This window comes from Lupinus angustifolius, chromosome LG15 (genome assembly GCF_001865875.1).
Source record: "Lupinus angustifolius cultivar Tanjil chromosome LG15, LupAngTanjil_v1.0, whole genome shotgun sequence".
NCBI classification, from domain to species: Eukaryota; Viridiplantae; Streptophyta; class Magnoliopsida; order Fabales; family Fabaceae; genus Lupinus; species Lupinus angustifolius.
Genome location: NC_032023.1, coordinates 20,673,529 through 20,688,647, shown reverse-complemented (window position 1 = coordinate 20,688,647; position 15,119 = coordinate 20,673,529). Strand labels below are relative to the sequence as shown.

At 34.7% G+C, this 15,119-nt stretch overlaps 1 protein-coding gene across 3 annotated transcripts in view; it reads left to right on the top strand.

Annotated features, from left to right (window-relative positions):
• The window catches only part of LOC109328152 (Niemann-Pick C1 protein-like), a 32,899-nt gene extending 17,855 nt beyond the window's left edge, over window positions 1-15,044 (top strand). The window contains exons 1-39 of one of the 3 annotated variants that reach the window (XM_019561467.1): window positions 356-489; window positions 631-668; window positions 1,035-1,134; window positions 1,351-1,458; window positions 1,719-1,835; window positions 2,190-2,340; window positions 2,782-3,029; window positions 3,160-3,351; window positions 3,489-3,565; window positions 3,642-3,759; window positions 5,107-5,190; window positions 5,662-5,757; window positions 5,828-5,929; window positions 6,037-6,105; window positions 6,739-6,834; window positions 6,918-7,025; window positions 7,443-7,556; window positions 7,758-7,841; window positions 8,008-8,136; window positions 8,562-8,760; window positions 8,850-8,993; window positions 9,195-9,238; window positions 9,508-9,591; window positions 9,720-9,788; window positions 9,877-9,953; window positions 10,053-10,122; window positions 10,699-10,848; window positions 11,295-11,360; window positions 11,472-11,616; window positions 11,756-11,820; window positions 11,897-11,962; window positions 12,167-12,260; window positions 12,744-12,780; window positions 12,936-12,993; window positions 13,153-13,263; window positions 13,400-13,467; window positions 14,000-14,066; window positions 14,145-14,213; window positions 14,720-15,044. In XM_019561467.1, coding sequence (XP_019417012.1) covers window positions 433-489; window positions 631-668; window positions 1,035-1,134; window positions 1,351-1,458; window positions 1,719-1,835; window positions 2,190-2,340; window positions 2,782-3,029; window positions 3,160-3,351; window positions 3,489-3,565; window positions 3,642-3,759; window positions 5,107-5,190; window positions 5,662-5,757; window positions 5,828-5,929; window positions 6,037-6,105; window positions 6,739-6,834; window positions 6,918-7,025; window positions 7,443-7,556; window positions 7,758-7,841; window positions 8,008-8,136; window positions 8,562-8,760; window positions 8,850-8,993; window positions 9,195-9,238; window positions 9,508-9,591; window positions 9,720-9,788; window positions 9,877-9,953; window positions 10,053-10,122; window positions 10,699-10,848; window positions 11,295-11,360; window positions 11,472-11,616; window positions 11,756-11,820; window positions 11,897-11,962; window positions 12,167-12,260; window positions 12,744-12,780; window positions 12,936-12,993; window positions 13,153-13,263; window positions 13,400-13,467; window positions 14,000-14,066; window positions 14,145-14,213; window positions 14,720-14,800 — 3,852 coding nt within the window. In that variant the 5' untranslated portion in view covers window positions 356-432 and the 3' untranslated portion in view covers window positions 14,801-15,044. Of the gene's footprint in view, window positions 1-355; window positions 490-630; window positions 669-1,034; window positions 1,135-1,350; window positions 1,459-1,718; window positions 1,836-2,189; window positions 2,341-2,781; window positions 3,030-3,159; window positions 3,358-3,488; window positions 3,566-3,641; window positions 3,760-5,106; window positions 5,191-5,661; window positions 5,758-5,827; window positions 5,930-6,036; window positions 6,106-6,738; window positions 6,835-6,917; window positions 7,026-7,442; window positions 7,557-7,757; window positions 7,842-8,007; window positions 8,137-8,561; window positions 8,761-8,849; window positions 8,994-9,194; window positions 9,239-9,507; window positions 9,592-9,719; window positions 9,789-9,876; window positions 9,954-10,052; window positions 10,123-10,698; window positions 10,849-11,294; window positions 11,373-11,471; window positions 11,617-11,755; window positions 11,821-11,896; window positions 11,963-12,166; window positions 12,261-12,743; window positions 12,781-12,935; window positions 12,994-13,152; window positions 13,264-13,399; window positions 13,468-13,999; window positions 14,067-14,144; window positions 14,214-14,719 lie in introns of those variants that run through there. The other 2 variants (XM_019561466.1, XM_019561465.1) reach the window with 2 other exon arrangements.

Sequence of the window (15,119 nt, the reverse complement as noted above, 5' to 3'; positions counted from 1 at the left end):
ATATATATATAAACGAGAGGATAATGCAACTCATTTTGTGTGTTTATCTTTGATTTCTTCAAGCCTTGTTTGGTTACTTACTAAAACGGACGGACAAAGAGAGAAATTAATTTATTATTATTTAAAAAATTACGGTGACATTGTATTTGTTCTCAAACAAAACTCGATCCACAAGATGACTAAAAGGTGAAGAGTCCGAATCCTGTGGGCGACACTTGTTGGAGGGGTAGCCACGTATCCTGAAATGAATTAGTTCCTTACCAAAAAGAGTGAAGGGATACTCTCGGTAATATAAAAAAAGAACAAAACTAGACTGTGAGTGAGTGTGTGGGGTAGGATTGCGGAATTTTAATTTCAATTCTGAGAGTTGGAAATAGTGGAAGAGTTTTCGAAGACTCCAACATGCTTGAAGATTTCGGGAATGGATGATCAATGTTGCTTCACTCTTTTGACTATTTGTTGAAGATACAAACGGAAACAATTCTATTGGTGTAGTATTAGTTGATTTATTTAATGTGGTCCTAGCTATGTTTACTATGTTGGCTTGAATTGGAGTTTGAATGCAATGGTATTGATTGGCCACCCTGATTGGTTATATTGATTGATACTCATGTCATTCATATTTTGCAGGCATGTTTAATTTTGAAATCCAGTGCTACAACATCAGGGTAAGCCTTCTTTATATTTTACATGTATAGGTGCATGGGTGTAGCTTTCTTACCGATAATAGTCAATTGATGTATAATGAGGATGAGCCTTGGCATACTAGTAAGTTTGTTGCTTGTGACCTGGAAGTCATGGAGCATCTCCGCTTGCAAGGGTACGATTGCGTACATCTACATTCTACCCTCCGAAATCCCACCGGGTGGGAGCTTCATCAAATTGATGTATGCCCTCCAATTATGCAATCTGTATATCTACAGCACTTGGAGATTTTTCTTGTCCATATTAGTATACTATATGCGGGACAGTAATTGAATGCCTGTTTATGATCTATAAAGCAAATGTTTTCAATTTCATTTCCTTTTATACAGGGAAAGGCATTCTGAGAATTATTGTGCAATGTATGACATTTGTGGAAAGCGCAGTGATGATAAAGTATTGAACTGTCCATATGGTTCCCCAGCTGTGAAGGTATATCCGAGGGTCATTTTTCTTTTTCAGGCTACAAACCTACTACATAGACTCATTTCCTCCCCAAAAAATCCAGAGTTTATGTTCTATAACATAATATGATTATGAACTTTGATTTATGTCTATATAAGCACAATAGGTGCATTACATCTTCTTGAACTTTGAATTGAAACCTTTCAAGAATGTCACAATCTTTTGAGTTCTTGCGTTTTCCAGCCAGATGATTTGCTCTCATCAAAGATCCAAAGTTTGTGTCCAACAATTACTGGGAATGTTTGTTGTACAGAAGCTCAGTTTGACACATTAAAGACGCAAGTCCAACAGGTAAGCCTTTTGCTGAAATTTATAATACTGATGCATATTTATGGTGAGTGAAAATTTTGAATTGATCCCACAGCTTCCTTTTCTTTTTCTTTCTTTTCAAAAGATTTTTATGGATAAGTGCAGACACTAATTTACTGAATAGTAATGGCTTGTCTTTGTATGTCTCCGTATCTTCTTCTTTCATCTTGCTTTTACCTCAATATTACCAGCTTCTTGAAAATTTGGTGCATGTGCCTTTAATATATTGTGCATTCTGGCAGGCAATTCCTTTTCTTGTAGGTTGTCCTGCATGTCTAAGAAACTTTTTGAACCTGTTCTGTGAGCTTACATGTTCTCCAAATCAGAGTTTATTTATCAATGTGACGTCAGTTGACAAGGTAAGATCCTGGACATTCCTTTCATTTTATTTAATCATCTTGCTCTATACTGTTGAAATTTTTTGTGTGCAATTTGTTATTTACCACTCATTAAAACAGCGACATATTCATCTGAAATATATTTCAGATGTTATTTTTTCTTTGCCTTTGTATTATATTTTTCGTGTTTTATCCAAAATTTGCTTATAGACATCCTAAGACTATAAGTATGAGTATGCATTGATTCTTCTTTGGTATAGTTTTAACAAATTTGAATTACCAAGAAAGCACTTCGTTTGTGTTCTTGCTCTTGCAATACTTTTTGAATCCAATCTTTACTGATAGGCTTCAACCTTCAACTCTTTTAATTCTCAGGTTGGTGGCAATTCAACAGTTGGAGGGATTGATTATTTTGTAACCGATGCTTTTGGTGAAGGGTTATATGAGTCCTGCAAGGAAGTAAAGTTTGGAACCATGAATTCTCGAGCTCTACAATTTCTTGGTGCTGGTGCTCAAAATTTTGGAGGTAAATTGTTTTTTTTCTCCATATATTGTTCCGCTTTCTCATATTTCTATGATTGTATCAATCATTTCATGTTGCTGCGGTGAATTATAAACATAGAGCAATTGTAATGTATCGAGTATGCTGTGCATGTGGAAAGCTATATGACTATAAGACATCTCTTAAATTGTTCTCTTGGTTGCTGTGTATACTGGAGAGAATCAAGAGTGAGAAGTAGATGGATGCATGGAATTCTTGGTTTATCATTTTTTATATTTGTTTTGAAACGCTCTAGAAATAATATAATAATAATTATAATAATAATAATAATATATGCATTGATAGAAACAAACATGTTGTGCAACTCTCGAGTATAATACTTTTGATTCTGGATTGTCCCTCTTTAACTTAAATTTTGTATACTGTTGTACCTGTGCTGCTCATATACTGGGACTGCTTTGGCAGAGTGGTTTGCCTTTATTGGTAGAAAAGCAGCCCCGAATAGTGCCGGTTCACCATTCGCAATTACGTTCCATCCAAATTCAACCAAGTCCTCTGGCATGAAACCTATGAACGTTTCAACTTATTCATGTGGTGATAATTCTCTTGGCTGCTCTTGTGGTGATTGTCCTTCATCTTCGGTGTGCTCTAATTCACCTTCAACGGCCACCCATATGAAGGATTCATGCTCCATCAAAGTTGGGTCTTTAACGGTAAGGGAGCATGTAATGATGGTTTTGATATTTACCAGGTGCATTTATTTGCTGTTCTTGATGAATAAAATGTGGTTTCAGCCAAGTGTGCATTCTAATCTAACATGTGTTTATCTTTTGACATATGTAGGTGAAGTGTGTTGATTTGATTTTAACAGTATTATACATCATACTGATTTCTGTGTTCTTGGGTTGGGGATTGTGTCATCATCGGATTAGGGAAAGAAATCCGACATACAGAACAAGACCAGATTCTAATATCGGTAGTGGTGGTGTGCTGCATTCTCTTGATGGGGAGAAGGATGAGAACCTCCCAATGCAGGTTCATGTTAGTATACTGTTTCTTCATTATAGACATTTTTGAAAATTATCTCCCCCTTTAAAAAAAGGCTTTCTTTTCTTCCTCATGCATGCTTGTCCAATTCTGACTTTGTTTTGCCTGATATTGATAATCATAAGATGATGCAAGATGTTTCACAAAACAGAAATGGGGTTCGGCTCTCGGCAGTGCAAGGATACATGTCAAATTTTTACAGGTCACTGCCTTAGCTATCAATATGCATATCAACTCACATACATGGTATCTGACCTAGTGTTTGTTAATATGATCAGGAAATATGGATCATATGTAGCTAAAAATCCAACTATGGTTTTGTTTTCATCCTTGGCTATAGTTCTTCTACTCTGTCTAGGTCTAATTCGATTCAAGGTCGAAACACGGCCTGAGAAGGTAAGAAACATATAGTTGCTTTCTATTCTTTAAAATTTCCTGTTTAATTCTCTTTCTAAACAAGGTTGTATCCACCTGTTTGAAAGTGAAGTTTTCTTTTGTTTTGACTTTTGAACATCCGCTGATGCTTTATATCCATCATTATTGATGACAATCTCAAGGGGGATGCTTTAGAAGTAGGATCGTTTTAGCTTGAAGTCTTGAGCTTTTTAAGTTGTAATTCGGTTTTGGTGAATTATGGGGAATTTGAGGTTGTTTTGGTGAGGGAAATGGAAAAGATTAGAAGGGGAAGCGCCACAAGCAAGAATGCTTGATAAGCTAGTGTTATTCGCCACAAGCTAGGAAGCTTGATAAGAACTTGTTAATGGTGGCCACAGCCAACCTAGGGTTTGTAGGAGAAGTGCTCTAAACTAAAACAACTCATATTTAATCAAAATTCAATTTAACTTTTATTAATGATCAAATAAAATATAAATAGGCAATCTGCCTTGCTGAATAAAGATAAGATTAAGATAGAATCCTAATTTTCTTCTAATAAACAAAATAAAATTCCTAACTAATCATTTAGATAAGATCCTAACTGATTATGTGCATCAAATTAGGTTGGTTGATTTGAAATTGCTTGCTTGATTTGGTCTACACGTTTTGTTTGATCTCCGATGCCAAAGGTTGCCAAATTCAATTTAACTTGTGGCTGGCTGAATTGTGATGATTAAATCAACTTAATCTTCACATTATCTCTAAGCAAGAATATGAGATTAATTCCCATAAATCAAGCATGCTGGATTTCAGACCTTTATCTCCATATTATCTTCTTTAATTAATTTCCCAACCCATATTACATGAATAATTGAAATAAACACTTAAACATTTAAATGAAATAACTCGTAAGACAAAATTAAATCCTAAGACTACCCATGAGAATAAATTCTCGTTTATTAAACTTAAGCAAATAAATAAATAAACTAAATACTTTCCTAATTTTCTTCCAAGAATATGAACTCCAAGTGACTCTCCTAATTATAAGATTGTCCTCCACAAATCATAGGTTGCCCCCCTTAGTTTACATCAATTATATGGATGAAAATAAGGTTGATGCCATAATTTGAGATTTTTTAATGAGGGCAAAGTCTTAGCTGAAAAATTGTTTCGTGAGAGTATCAAGAACCATACAAACCATTGGCAATTTTGAATTCAAATGGAATGAAAAAAGAAGTATCATTAACATTCCATTATTATGGTTTAATTTTAAGTATCAATACGATTCAAATTATTTCTCTTTTCTCTTATTTTATACTAATTTTACATTATTTGGTGTTTGTGAAAATAATTTCCTACACTTTTCAGCTCTGGGTAGGACCTGGGAGTAAAGCAGCACAAGAGAAACAGTTTTTTGATAGGCATCTTGCTCCATTTTACAGAATTGAACAGGTTTTTTATGTTATCCCTTTTTTTCTGTTTACTCATCATCTATCAACTTATCAAGTTCTTTATCCTTATAAATATTCGTCAACATTGGCCTATGAATATTTTTAAAATTTTATTTTATTTGGCGACTTCTATTTTATTTATTAAAGCTTTACCATGATGTGTTTTTTTTGCCAAAAATAGCAATAAGTGGTGAAGTTATGTAGTCTTTTTTTGGGTTTGTTTGTTGTTTGGTTGGTACTAGCAATTGAACTTGATCTAGTTGATATAATTTGAAAGCAACTACCAAAGAGACCAAAGATGCTAGTTTATTTAATTTAACTTGTATGATTGTAATCCACGCTAAGCAGTGTTGTGATATTTTCTATTATAATTGATTTTGGTATTAATTTGATCTTCCTTATAATCATATTCAGGTGAGGTTTGTTGGTCTTATCTACTTTGATGAATGAGACTGTACTTTTTCTTTTGCAGCTCATACTGGCAACGGTTCCAGATCATGTGAATAATACATCACCGAAAATTGTGTCAGAGGAGAACATTAAGTTCCTATTTGAAATTCAAAAAAAGGTAAGTGTTCCATCTAGTAGTAATACTGAAATATTTCATGATTATGTTGGCTTGATGGCATTGCTGTTAGGTTGATGCAATTCGTGCTAATTATTCTGGCTTGATGGTATCTCTCCAAGACATCTGTATGAAGCCAATGGACAAAGATTGTGCCACTCAAAGTGTCCTGCAGGTATAGTTATTGATTGGCTTTCAATTTTAATATTTTTTTCATTATTGTATTAGAGTTGCATGACTTTGGCTTCTTTTGATTCACATTTCCCCCCTCTTGGTTTGCAGTACTTCAAAATGGAACCGAAAAATTTAGATGATTATGGAGGAGTTGATCATCTTGGTTACTGTTTTGAGGTACTGAATGTTAACTTTACATCTTCAAGTTGATTGTTCCTGGAGATATTCATAATTCCAGTTGTTGTTTTGCAATTTCACATGAAAAAATGTTCCCAGGACCTCCCACCTCACTGCACAATTGTATTCAGTGATCAATAATGTCATTTTCTTTGTGTAAACATTCATGCTTTGAGCAATGAGTGGTTTAAAACCTGGCCTGCTACTGGGAGTACATTCTTTGTTGCATTTGTTCTATATTTTAATCGGGTATCACAGAAAACTACTGTTCAATCATATTTATCAAGTGGTTATTATGTATGGTCGTTACATGCATATAGGAAGGTATTATTTTGATCAAAATCCTTTTGAATGTTACGGGATTGACTATATCTCGGGGAAGTTGGGGAGACGGCATGCATGGCTGGAGTTTCTCGTATGTACTCCATTACACATTGCATCAATTTAAGATTTATAATTATGGTGAATAAACATTTGCCCTTTCTCCTAATATCAGTGATATGGTATTTTCTGCTTCTTGCTATCTAGAGTCATCAATATGAAACTTTATCCATGACACATGCAGTTACATTCTTATGCACATAATATAAATGTAAAATGTTCCAATTATTTTTTAACTTTATGCAATTTCAGCATTATACCTCAGCAGACCAATGTATGAGTGCATTTAAAGCTCCTCTTGATCCAAGCACTGTGTTAGGAGGTTTCTCTGGGAGTGATTATTCTGCGGTACTTTCTCTACCCTTCTAGCTTGTGAATAAATTAGATATCGTTTAGCATATGATAACTATCCTGTGACTTATTCAAGACAGGCCTCTGCATTTATCGTAACCTATCCAGTAAATAATGCTATTGATGAAGAAGGTAATGAAACTGCTAAGGCAATTGCTTGGGAGAAGACCTTTATTCAGTTAGTGAAGGTATTTATAGTTATACTTTTTTATTCTCACTGATGAGTCAGTCACTCATCTGCATGGTCGTTTGACCTGCCATAAGTCCCCATAGAAACTTTCCTGCATAGTTAGTCGACTCTATATTTTAACTTCAAAGGCATAGTAGCCAATTTGCTTCTGCAGAAAGGAACCAGGTTTAGGTTGCTGTAATGGCATCCATCCCTAGGAAGTAGTTGATGCCGGGTTGATTCCCGGTGAGTCTTAGTACTAATACTTGGTTTAATTTTACACCAAGACCGATAAAGTAAAAATTGCATAAGATATTGCAGTAGGTTGTTTGCTTGTCCTTTGTGATATGACTTGGTCATGTATCCTGCAACTGGCCCATTGCCATTTCTATCATTTACTCTATATTTCCTGTATTTATTGCATCCTTTGTGATAGGATGAGCTTTTACCAATGGCGCTATCACGAAATTTGACGCTTGCTTTTTCCTCTGAAAGCTCAATCGAGGAAGAGTTAAAAAGAGAAAGTACCGCAGATGCTATTACTATACTGGTAACCCCTTCTTTTTTATTTTGATGCTTGCTTGTGTAAAATAATAATGAAAAAGGAAGATAAATATTTAGACTGAGCCTGAGGCATGATTGTGGAATAATGTAAATGAGTTGTATGTCAAGTATTTCAAAGAAATTGCAACATTCTCTCTTTATGGGTATAAATCGTTTAATCTTTGTATTTTACTTCATTTTCTTGCAGATTAGCTATCTTGTGATGTTTGCTTATATATCTCTTACTTTGGGGGATACACCACGTCTTTCTTCTTTCTATATTTCATCTAAGGTGCGGTCTCAACCACAGTATCGAGCCATCTTTCCTTTCCCTCATTTTTGTCATTATATTCCCTCCTCCCTAACCCTTCATTTGTGTTGTGGGATTAGTATCTGATTTTAAGAAGTTTATATTGTGGAGGTAGATATTTATCTAATTGTATAATTTTGGATTACAGGTTTTGCTTGGTCTTGCAGGAGTAATGCTTGTTATGCTGTCTGTCCTTGGATCAGTTGGAATTTTTAGTGCCCTTGGTGTAAAATCTACACTGATCATCATGGAAGTTATCCCATTTCTTGTTTTAGCTGTAAGTTCCCTTTTTCTTATAGAGCTATAAGATGATAGTAAAACATATATTTATAACTATTGTTGTTGTTTGTGGTGTTATTACCGCTAACGTAATGATGACAGTGTATTATTGTCCTATAATACACGATTGTTCTGTTCAAGCCAGATGAACAGCATCAATGAAACTAGAAGTTTCCTGTAGATAATATAGTTCCTTCATGTCCAAATTTGTAATTGGCTGCCACCCAGTTTGTATCATAAGTGAACTTTCTGTAGTAATGTATGATGACACACCTAGAATTTTGCAGTAGCAGAGCAATTCAGTAGCGAGTAACTGATCCTCTCAAATTAAGACATCATATTCCATTTCACCAAAGCACTATTATTGTTTATGCTTACCATTTTTTTGATACTGTTTTGTTTTCCTGAATCGCTTTGCATTAGGTTGGTGTGGATAATATGTGTATTCTTGTTCATGCTGTGAAAAGGCAACAACTGGATTTGCCTTTAGAAAGACGAATGAGCAATGCGCTTGTGGAAGTTGGGCCATCAATAACATTGGCTAGTCTATCAGAGGTTTTAGCATTTGCAGTTGGAAGCTTTATTTCAATGCCTGCATGCCGTGTGTTCTCCATGTTTGCTGGTAAGTCTTTATCCTCTTGGAACTTTTTATAGTTTTGCAATATTGTGTCAACACTAATTCTTAGCTTCCCTTCCCACTTTCTTTCACAGCATTGGCTGTTCTCTTGGACTTTCTCCTGCAAATTACTGCTTTTGTTGCTCTGATAGTTCTCGACTCTTCGCGAGCAGAGGATAAGAGAGTCGATTGTTTACCATGCATGAAAGTGCATCCAATGCATGTGGATTTTGATAAAGGTATAACTAAACTTTAAATGTAAGGTTAAAAATGGAACTTCCATATTTTATCACTGCATCCTTTTCAATTTGACTGTAAGTTTTCCCACTTTTCTCTTTAAAAATGCATATTTTGAGGACCAAAAGGAACGTGTACTCCAAAAAAAAGATTGGGCTCTCCACATGACTTCTATTGAAGTTTGTCTTTTCAAAACCTCTCAGGTGTTGGACAAAGTAAACCCGGTTTCTTGGCTCGATATATGAAGGTAATTAGCATTATAATTTTTTAGCAATTGTTGGTCACTGGTAATTAATAGAGGATTAAACATAATGAGTATTATTTATAAATTTGTGAAACACCTCTTTTGAAGTATTTGAATTTCAAGGTAATCATGTCTCTGTTAATATGTAATAAATTTTGCATATTTTTTAAATTATATAACGTCTTTTGTCCAACTTTTGCTGTTGACTTCATTATGATGTTAGTTAGTTTTACTTGATTTCCTATCCCACTGATTTATTTTCCCCCTTTCAGGAGGTCCATGCACCCATTCTGAGTATTTGGGGAGTAAAACTAGTTGTCATTGCTATTTTCACGGCATTTACATTAGCTAGCATCGTAAGTCTTTGGATTTGTTTCTGTATCTGTGAGATTAGTTAAACCATACCTGTTTGTTCTTCTAATGCGTCGTTTTCTTTCTTCCTTTATTTTTCCCCTTTTACAAATTTTTTCATCTGAATCAATAGGCATTAAGCACTAGAATTGAACCTGGTTTGGAGCAGGACATTGTTCTTCCTCGAGACTCATACCTTCAGGTTTAATAATTTGACTCAGCCTCATGTTATCTATCTGTTCTTTTTATCCATGTGCATGTATTGAAGCTATATTTATGTACTCCTTCAGGGGTATTTCAATAATATTTCAGAATATCTCAGGATTGGACCACCTTTGTATTTTGTTGTAAAGAACTATAACTACAGGTATTTTTGTCCTATTTATGTTGTGAAATGGAAATGCTTAACCTTCTCTTAGTACTTATAATGTTTTGGATGATTCACTCTAATGCTATTTCCTCACAGCTCTGAATCAACACATACAAATCAGCTTTGCTCCATAAGCCAATGCAACTCAACTTCTCTTTTAAATGAGGTAAACCATTAGGAGTTGACTTATTTAGCTCTGATTGATCTATATATGAGAAGTAGCCATGGATTTTGGCCCACTTGGACTTCACCAATCTATGTTTCCTGAATGAGACTCATCGTTTTTTAGAGTTCTTTTGCTTATATTTTTTCAATACAAAAGGAAATATTGTTTGATGAGAAGAGAGAAATACAAGAAAAGAATAAAATAAGACATCCTCACAACAAAGAGTTTTGGAACTCAAATGAGGTTTCCCAAAAGTAAACTATTTGAATAAGAGTCGAGAATTGAATTTTTTACACGTGGAGATTCCCAAGGGTTGAAGGACCCAAAGAGATTGTAGTTCCATTAACCTCTCTTTCATGCAAATTTATGAAAAAAAGGAGGTTCCAAGGGGAGTTACTTTAGTGTAGAACTGACAAACAGGTGCATTTGTTTTGCTTGTATTGAGCTGTCAGTGCATGCTATTCATCCACTTGCTTGCATTAGTTAGTTGTTTGAAGTGTTCTTTTCCCTTTATTTCTCTACATATCTGCGATAACTTGGACATCATTTTTATGGTTCTGTCACTTTCCCTTGTAGATTGCTAGAGCAGCCCTAGTACCAGATACAAGTTATATTGCCAAGCCAGCTGCTTCGTGGCTTGATGATTTTCTTGTGTGGGTATCTCCAGAAGCATTTGGGTGCTGCAGGAAGTTCATGAATGGGAGTTATTGCCCGCCGGATGATCAGGTCTGGTGCACACTTCAGTAAACCATTGATTTACTTTTCAAATCCCAAATCAGTCAAAAACATGTTTTTTGTGTCTTTTATGTTATGGTTCTTACTGCATATATGTTCATTGTGATTTCATAGAGAATTTATCATGATCAGTAGGAATTACTCAACGTAGCAAGACAATTAATGGGCATACATTTACATAATGTGGTTGACCTAAGATTTTCAGTTTAGTTACTTTATTTATTTCATCTTCATTGTTGTTGTATAACTTTTGAATATTTTCAAATGAGATTTTAGTAAAAGCAAAGGAATGGGATCACTAACAGGATGATGAAATTTTGCTTTATTGGTAAATAAAATTTACCAGAAAACAGGTGTAGGTGGAGGATAAGATTCTACTGAAATAGTTAAGGCATATAATGATTTAGGGTTGCTGACAAAGTAATTTTCCTTTTCAGCCTCCTTGCTGTGCTGTTGGTGAAGGTTCTTGTGTTTCAGATGGAGTATGTAAAGATTGCACAACGGTAAATGGACAAGTGTCTTCTGATTTTTGTTTGAATGTTTTGTTTGATTTCTTAGAATGTTTTCTTGTTTCTTTTCTGAGGCCTTAATCAAATGCTTTGTGGATTGTTCAGTGTTTTCGTCACTCAGATCTCCACAATGACCGTCCATCTACAACACAGTTTTGGAAGAAACTGCCATGGTTTCTTAGTGCTCTGCCTTCTGCTGATTGTGCAAAAGGTGGTCATGGTGCTTACACAAGCAGTGTTGAACTGAAAGGTTTGTTGATTTAAAGACCATTTGCTTGTATTCAAATACTCTCTTTTAAGTCCTGCTCAACTTCTCTTGTGTAAGTTAAATTTAGAGTGTGTAACATCTGACTTTGGTGTGACTTATTTGACCGTGTTCTGGTTGTCAGGCTATGAGAGTGGCATTATACAAGCATCATCATTCCGCACATATCATACCCCCCTCAACAAGCAGGTAGTATGTCTATATTATTTGTTTTATGATTACAGCAGCACCTAAGAGCCCAAGTTTAACTGGAAAACTGTTTTAGGTTGACTATGTTAATTCCATGAGGGCTGCTCGGGAGTTTTGTTCAAGAGTTTCTGATTCTTTGAAGGTAATGTAGCAATCAGTTCTACTGGCTAAATCATATTTTTTTGTGTGGCTCTTAGGCGTAAAGGTAGAGGCAAATGCAATTCTCATATATTCTTGCAATATATGAGAACATTAGTCCCTTGCGATTTCTGCAACAAAAATGAAGTAGAAGATTAAACTCTACAACCTTGCTATGCCCAAAGTAACATTCTTTTTACTGGTGCAGATTGAGATCTTCCCTTATTCAGTGTTTTATATGTTTTTCGAGCAATACCTAAATATATGGAAGACTGCACTGGTCAACATTGCTATAGCTATTGGTTAGTATTGAGACTTCTGTGCTTTTTCCATGTTATCATTGATCTGGTCTTAAGAGGGTGAGCCTAGGCATAATGGTAAAGGTTGTCTTGTGACCTAGAGGTCATGGGTTCAAATATTAGGAAAAAAAAAGGTTCTTCACTTGTAAGGGTAAGGTTGTGTACATCTACCCTTCCCAAACCCTAATTGGTGGGAGCTCGTGCACTGGGTTGCCGTTTTATCATTGATCCAGTCTGGTCAGTATTTTGTGCATATTGCTGTACAATGTTACTTTCATGGAAAAAATATGGGTGTTCTTCATGGGAAAAACTTTTGGGTTAAGGGTAAGGTGAGGGTAATGGATCTTGGGATTTTTTTTAAGAGAATTAGATTATACAACTACTTAGTTGTTGATAAAACAGTCTACTACAATTTATTTATGCATGTTGATGAGCTTGTAAGGTATATGCTGTATTTAATCACCTAATTGTTTAATGATGTAACAGGTGCTGTATTTATTGTGTGCTTGGTTATCACATGCAGGTGAGAATTAGTTTATTTTAGCAGATGGTTTAAGCTGCATCCACCCCCTTCTCCTCTTCTAAATTCCTCAATTAAATAGAATTATCTACAAGTTATTGCTTGACGAATCAAGCAAATCTTGATTCAATCCTCCTTCGCTTTCAACCTTTCTGTAGTTTATGGAGTTCATCAATCATTTTGTTGGTGTTGGTGATGATTGTTGTTGATCTTATGGTATTTTTCCCTTCCTTTTAACTTTACTTGAACTTTCACTTTCTTGATAATTGAAATACATCATATAGTTCCTTTTACGTTTTTTTATAGCAATGTTTGATATTTAGAATTTCATATCACCTGTTATACTTGTTTACATACATGATTATGCATTTGTAGGGTGTGATGGCCATTCTGAATATCCAGTTGAATGCTGTTTCGGTGGTCAACCTTGTTATGTCAGTGGGCATTGCTGTTGAGTTTTGTGTGCACATGACTCATTCATTTACTGTTAGTATCACCCTGATTTCCACTTTTTCCACTGTTGAGTTTTGTTATGATACTTGAACAGTTGAATTATGTATCATAATCATTTTTTCCTTATGAAATAGCTTCCATAAGTTTCCCATGATCAAATCTTTTACAGGTAACAAGTGGAGACAAAGATCAACGGATGAAGCACGCACTGGGTACAATGGGAGCTTCAGTCTTCAGGTGATTTTTGTGCTTGCAGATTGTTCAGTTTCTTAAATTGTACATTGCATGCACAGGTGCAAAAGAAAAGAAACATTCTCCATTATGCTCTTTGACGCTGCTGCTAATTTTGTGGAGGGAATATTGTACAATAGATTTTTTGTTACTAAATTGTCGTTGGTCCTCACTGACCAGTAATCACTTTTACAAAATCATGTGGAATTCTGTTAGACTCAAGAATTTGACACAGAAGTAACTAATTTCCTTGTGAAGTTGATTATCCGTTCTTCAATGCTGTTCTCTAAACCGGATTATTCTAATAAAAGTTAATTACATTTGTGTCAAATTTTTTAGTCTAACAAATCCATTCCCTCCAGTTTCCTTTTAACAATCAAATTTGTCTTTCTCAACACGTTTTGGTGATATACATGTGCTGTTTTCTATACCAATTTCATAGCAACTGTGACTATTGCATCAGCATCCACATAATCTTGTCTTAAATTTATGTATGGCATCTTTTCTTAACTAGATTCACTGTTTTGTGTGATTGCAGTGGTATCACATTAACAAAACTGGTTGGAGTTATTGTTCTTTGTTTCTCAAGGACAGAAGTTTTTGTGGTATTGAGTTCATTTTCAGTTTTTACACACAGATATGTAGACACATTCTTTGCTATAACTAACCATTACCTTTTGCAGATTTATTACTTTCAAATGTACTTGTCGTTAGTACTACTTGGCTTCTTGCACGGACTTGTTTTCTTACCGGTCAGTGGCGTTTTCTTCTAATTCCTCTTTTTTATTAATGAAAATGCATTAAGTGAAAGGATAAAGTGCCAGATTGTCATAAACCTTAACCTTACAAGATATTGCACTTCATTTTAGAGGAATCCATTTTATCTATTTTTTGCTAAGTTCAATAAGCTGTTTATTTATACTTGATGGAATCCAACTCTAGTGTGAGAATTTACAACCAATAAATGTTTCACAAGTTACAAGACTTTTGGCACCCCAACAAAAATTCAACACCATATAAGTTGTTACCAAATCATTGACAGAATGTGCAAAATTTTAAACTTTTATTTCCTATATCTAATTGTCTCAGTTTAACCAAATTGTATTGTTTAGTCAAGAATCCATGGATATTTTAGTGTTTCTAATTTCAAATTAGAGTTTTGTAAGATTGTGAATGCTTATTGCTGGCAAGGTTATTATTAATCTGTGGGTTTTTATCTTAGAATACTGTTGATACAGAAAACATATTTTGGTTGCAGGTGGCATTAAGCATCTTTGGTCCACCTTCAAGATGTACAAACAATGAGCAAGGGGAAGATAGTTCATCAACTTCTTCATAGCTATAAACTAGTTAAGAAGCATGTGTAAAGTACAAAATGGTATAGGCAAAAGAGAATATAGGAAGTACACCAATTTTGACTTACCCACCCCTAAATGAATGTATCATGACTCTTCTGTTAAGCATATCTTGGATGTAGTAAGGTTAAGGTGCAAAGCTTATGAATAACAAATTATAATGATAGATTTGTGTTAGAAAATGGATGTTCTTTGGTATCATGACACTTCTGTATGTATTTAAGCATATCTTGTATGTAAGGTCAAGGTACAAAGTGAATGATCAACAATTTAAAATTAGGTCTGTGGGAGAAAATGCAAGTT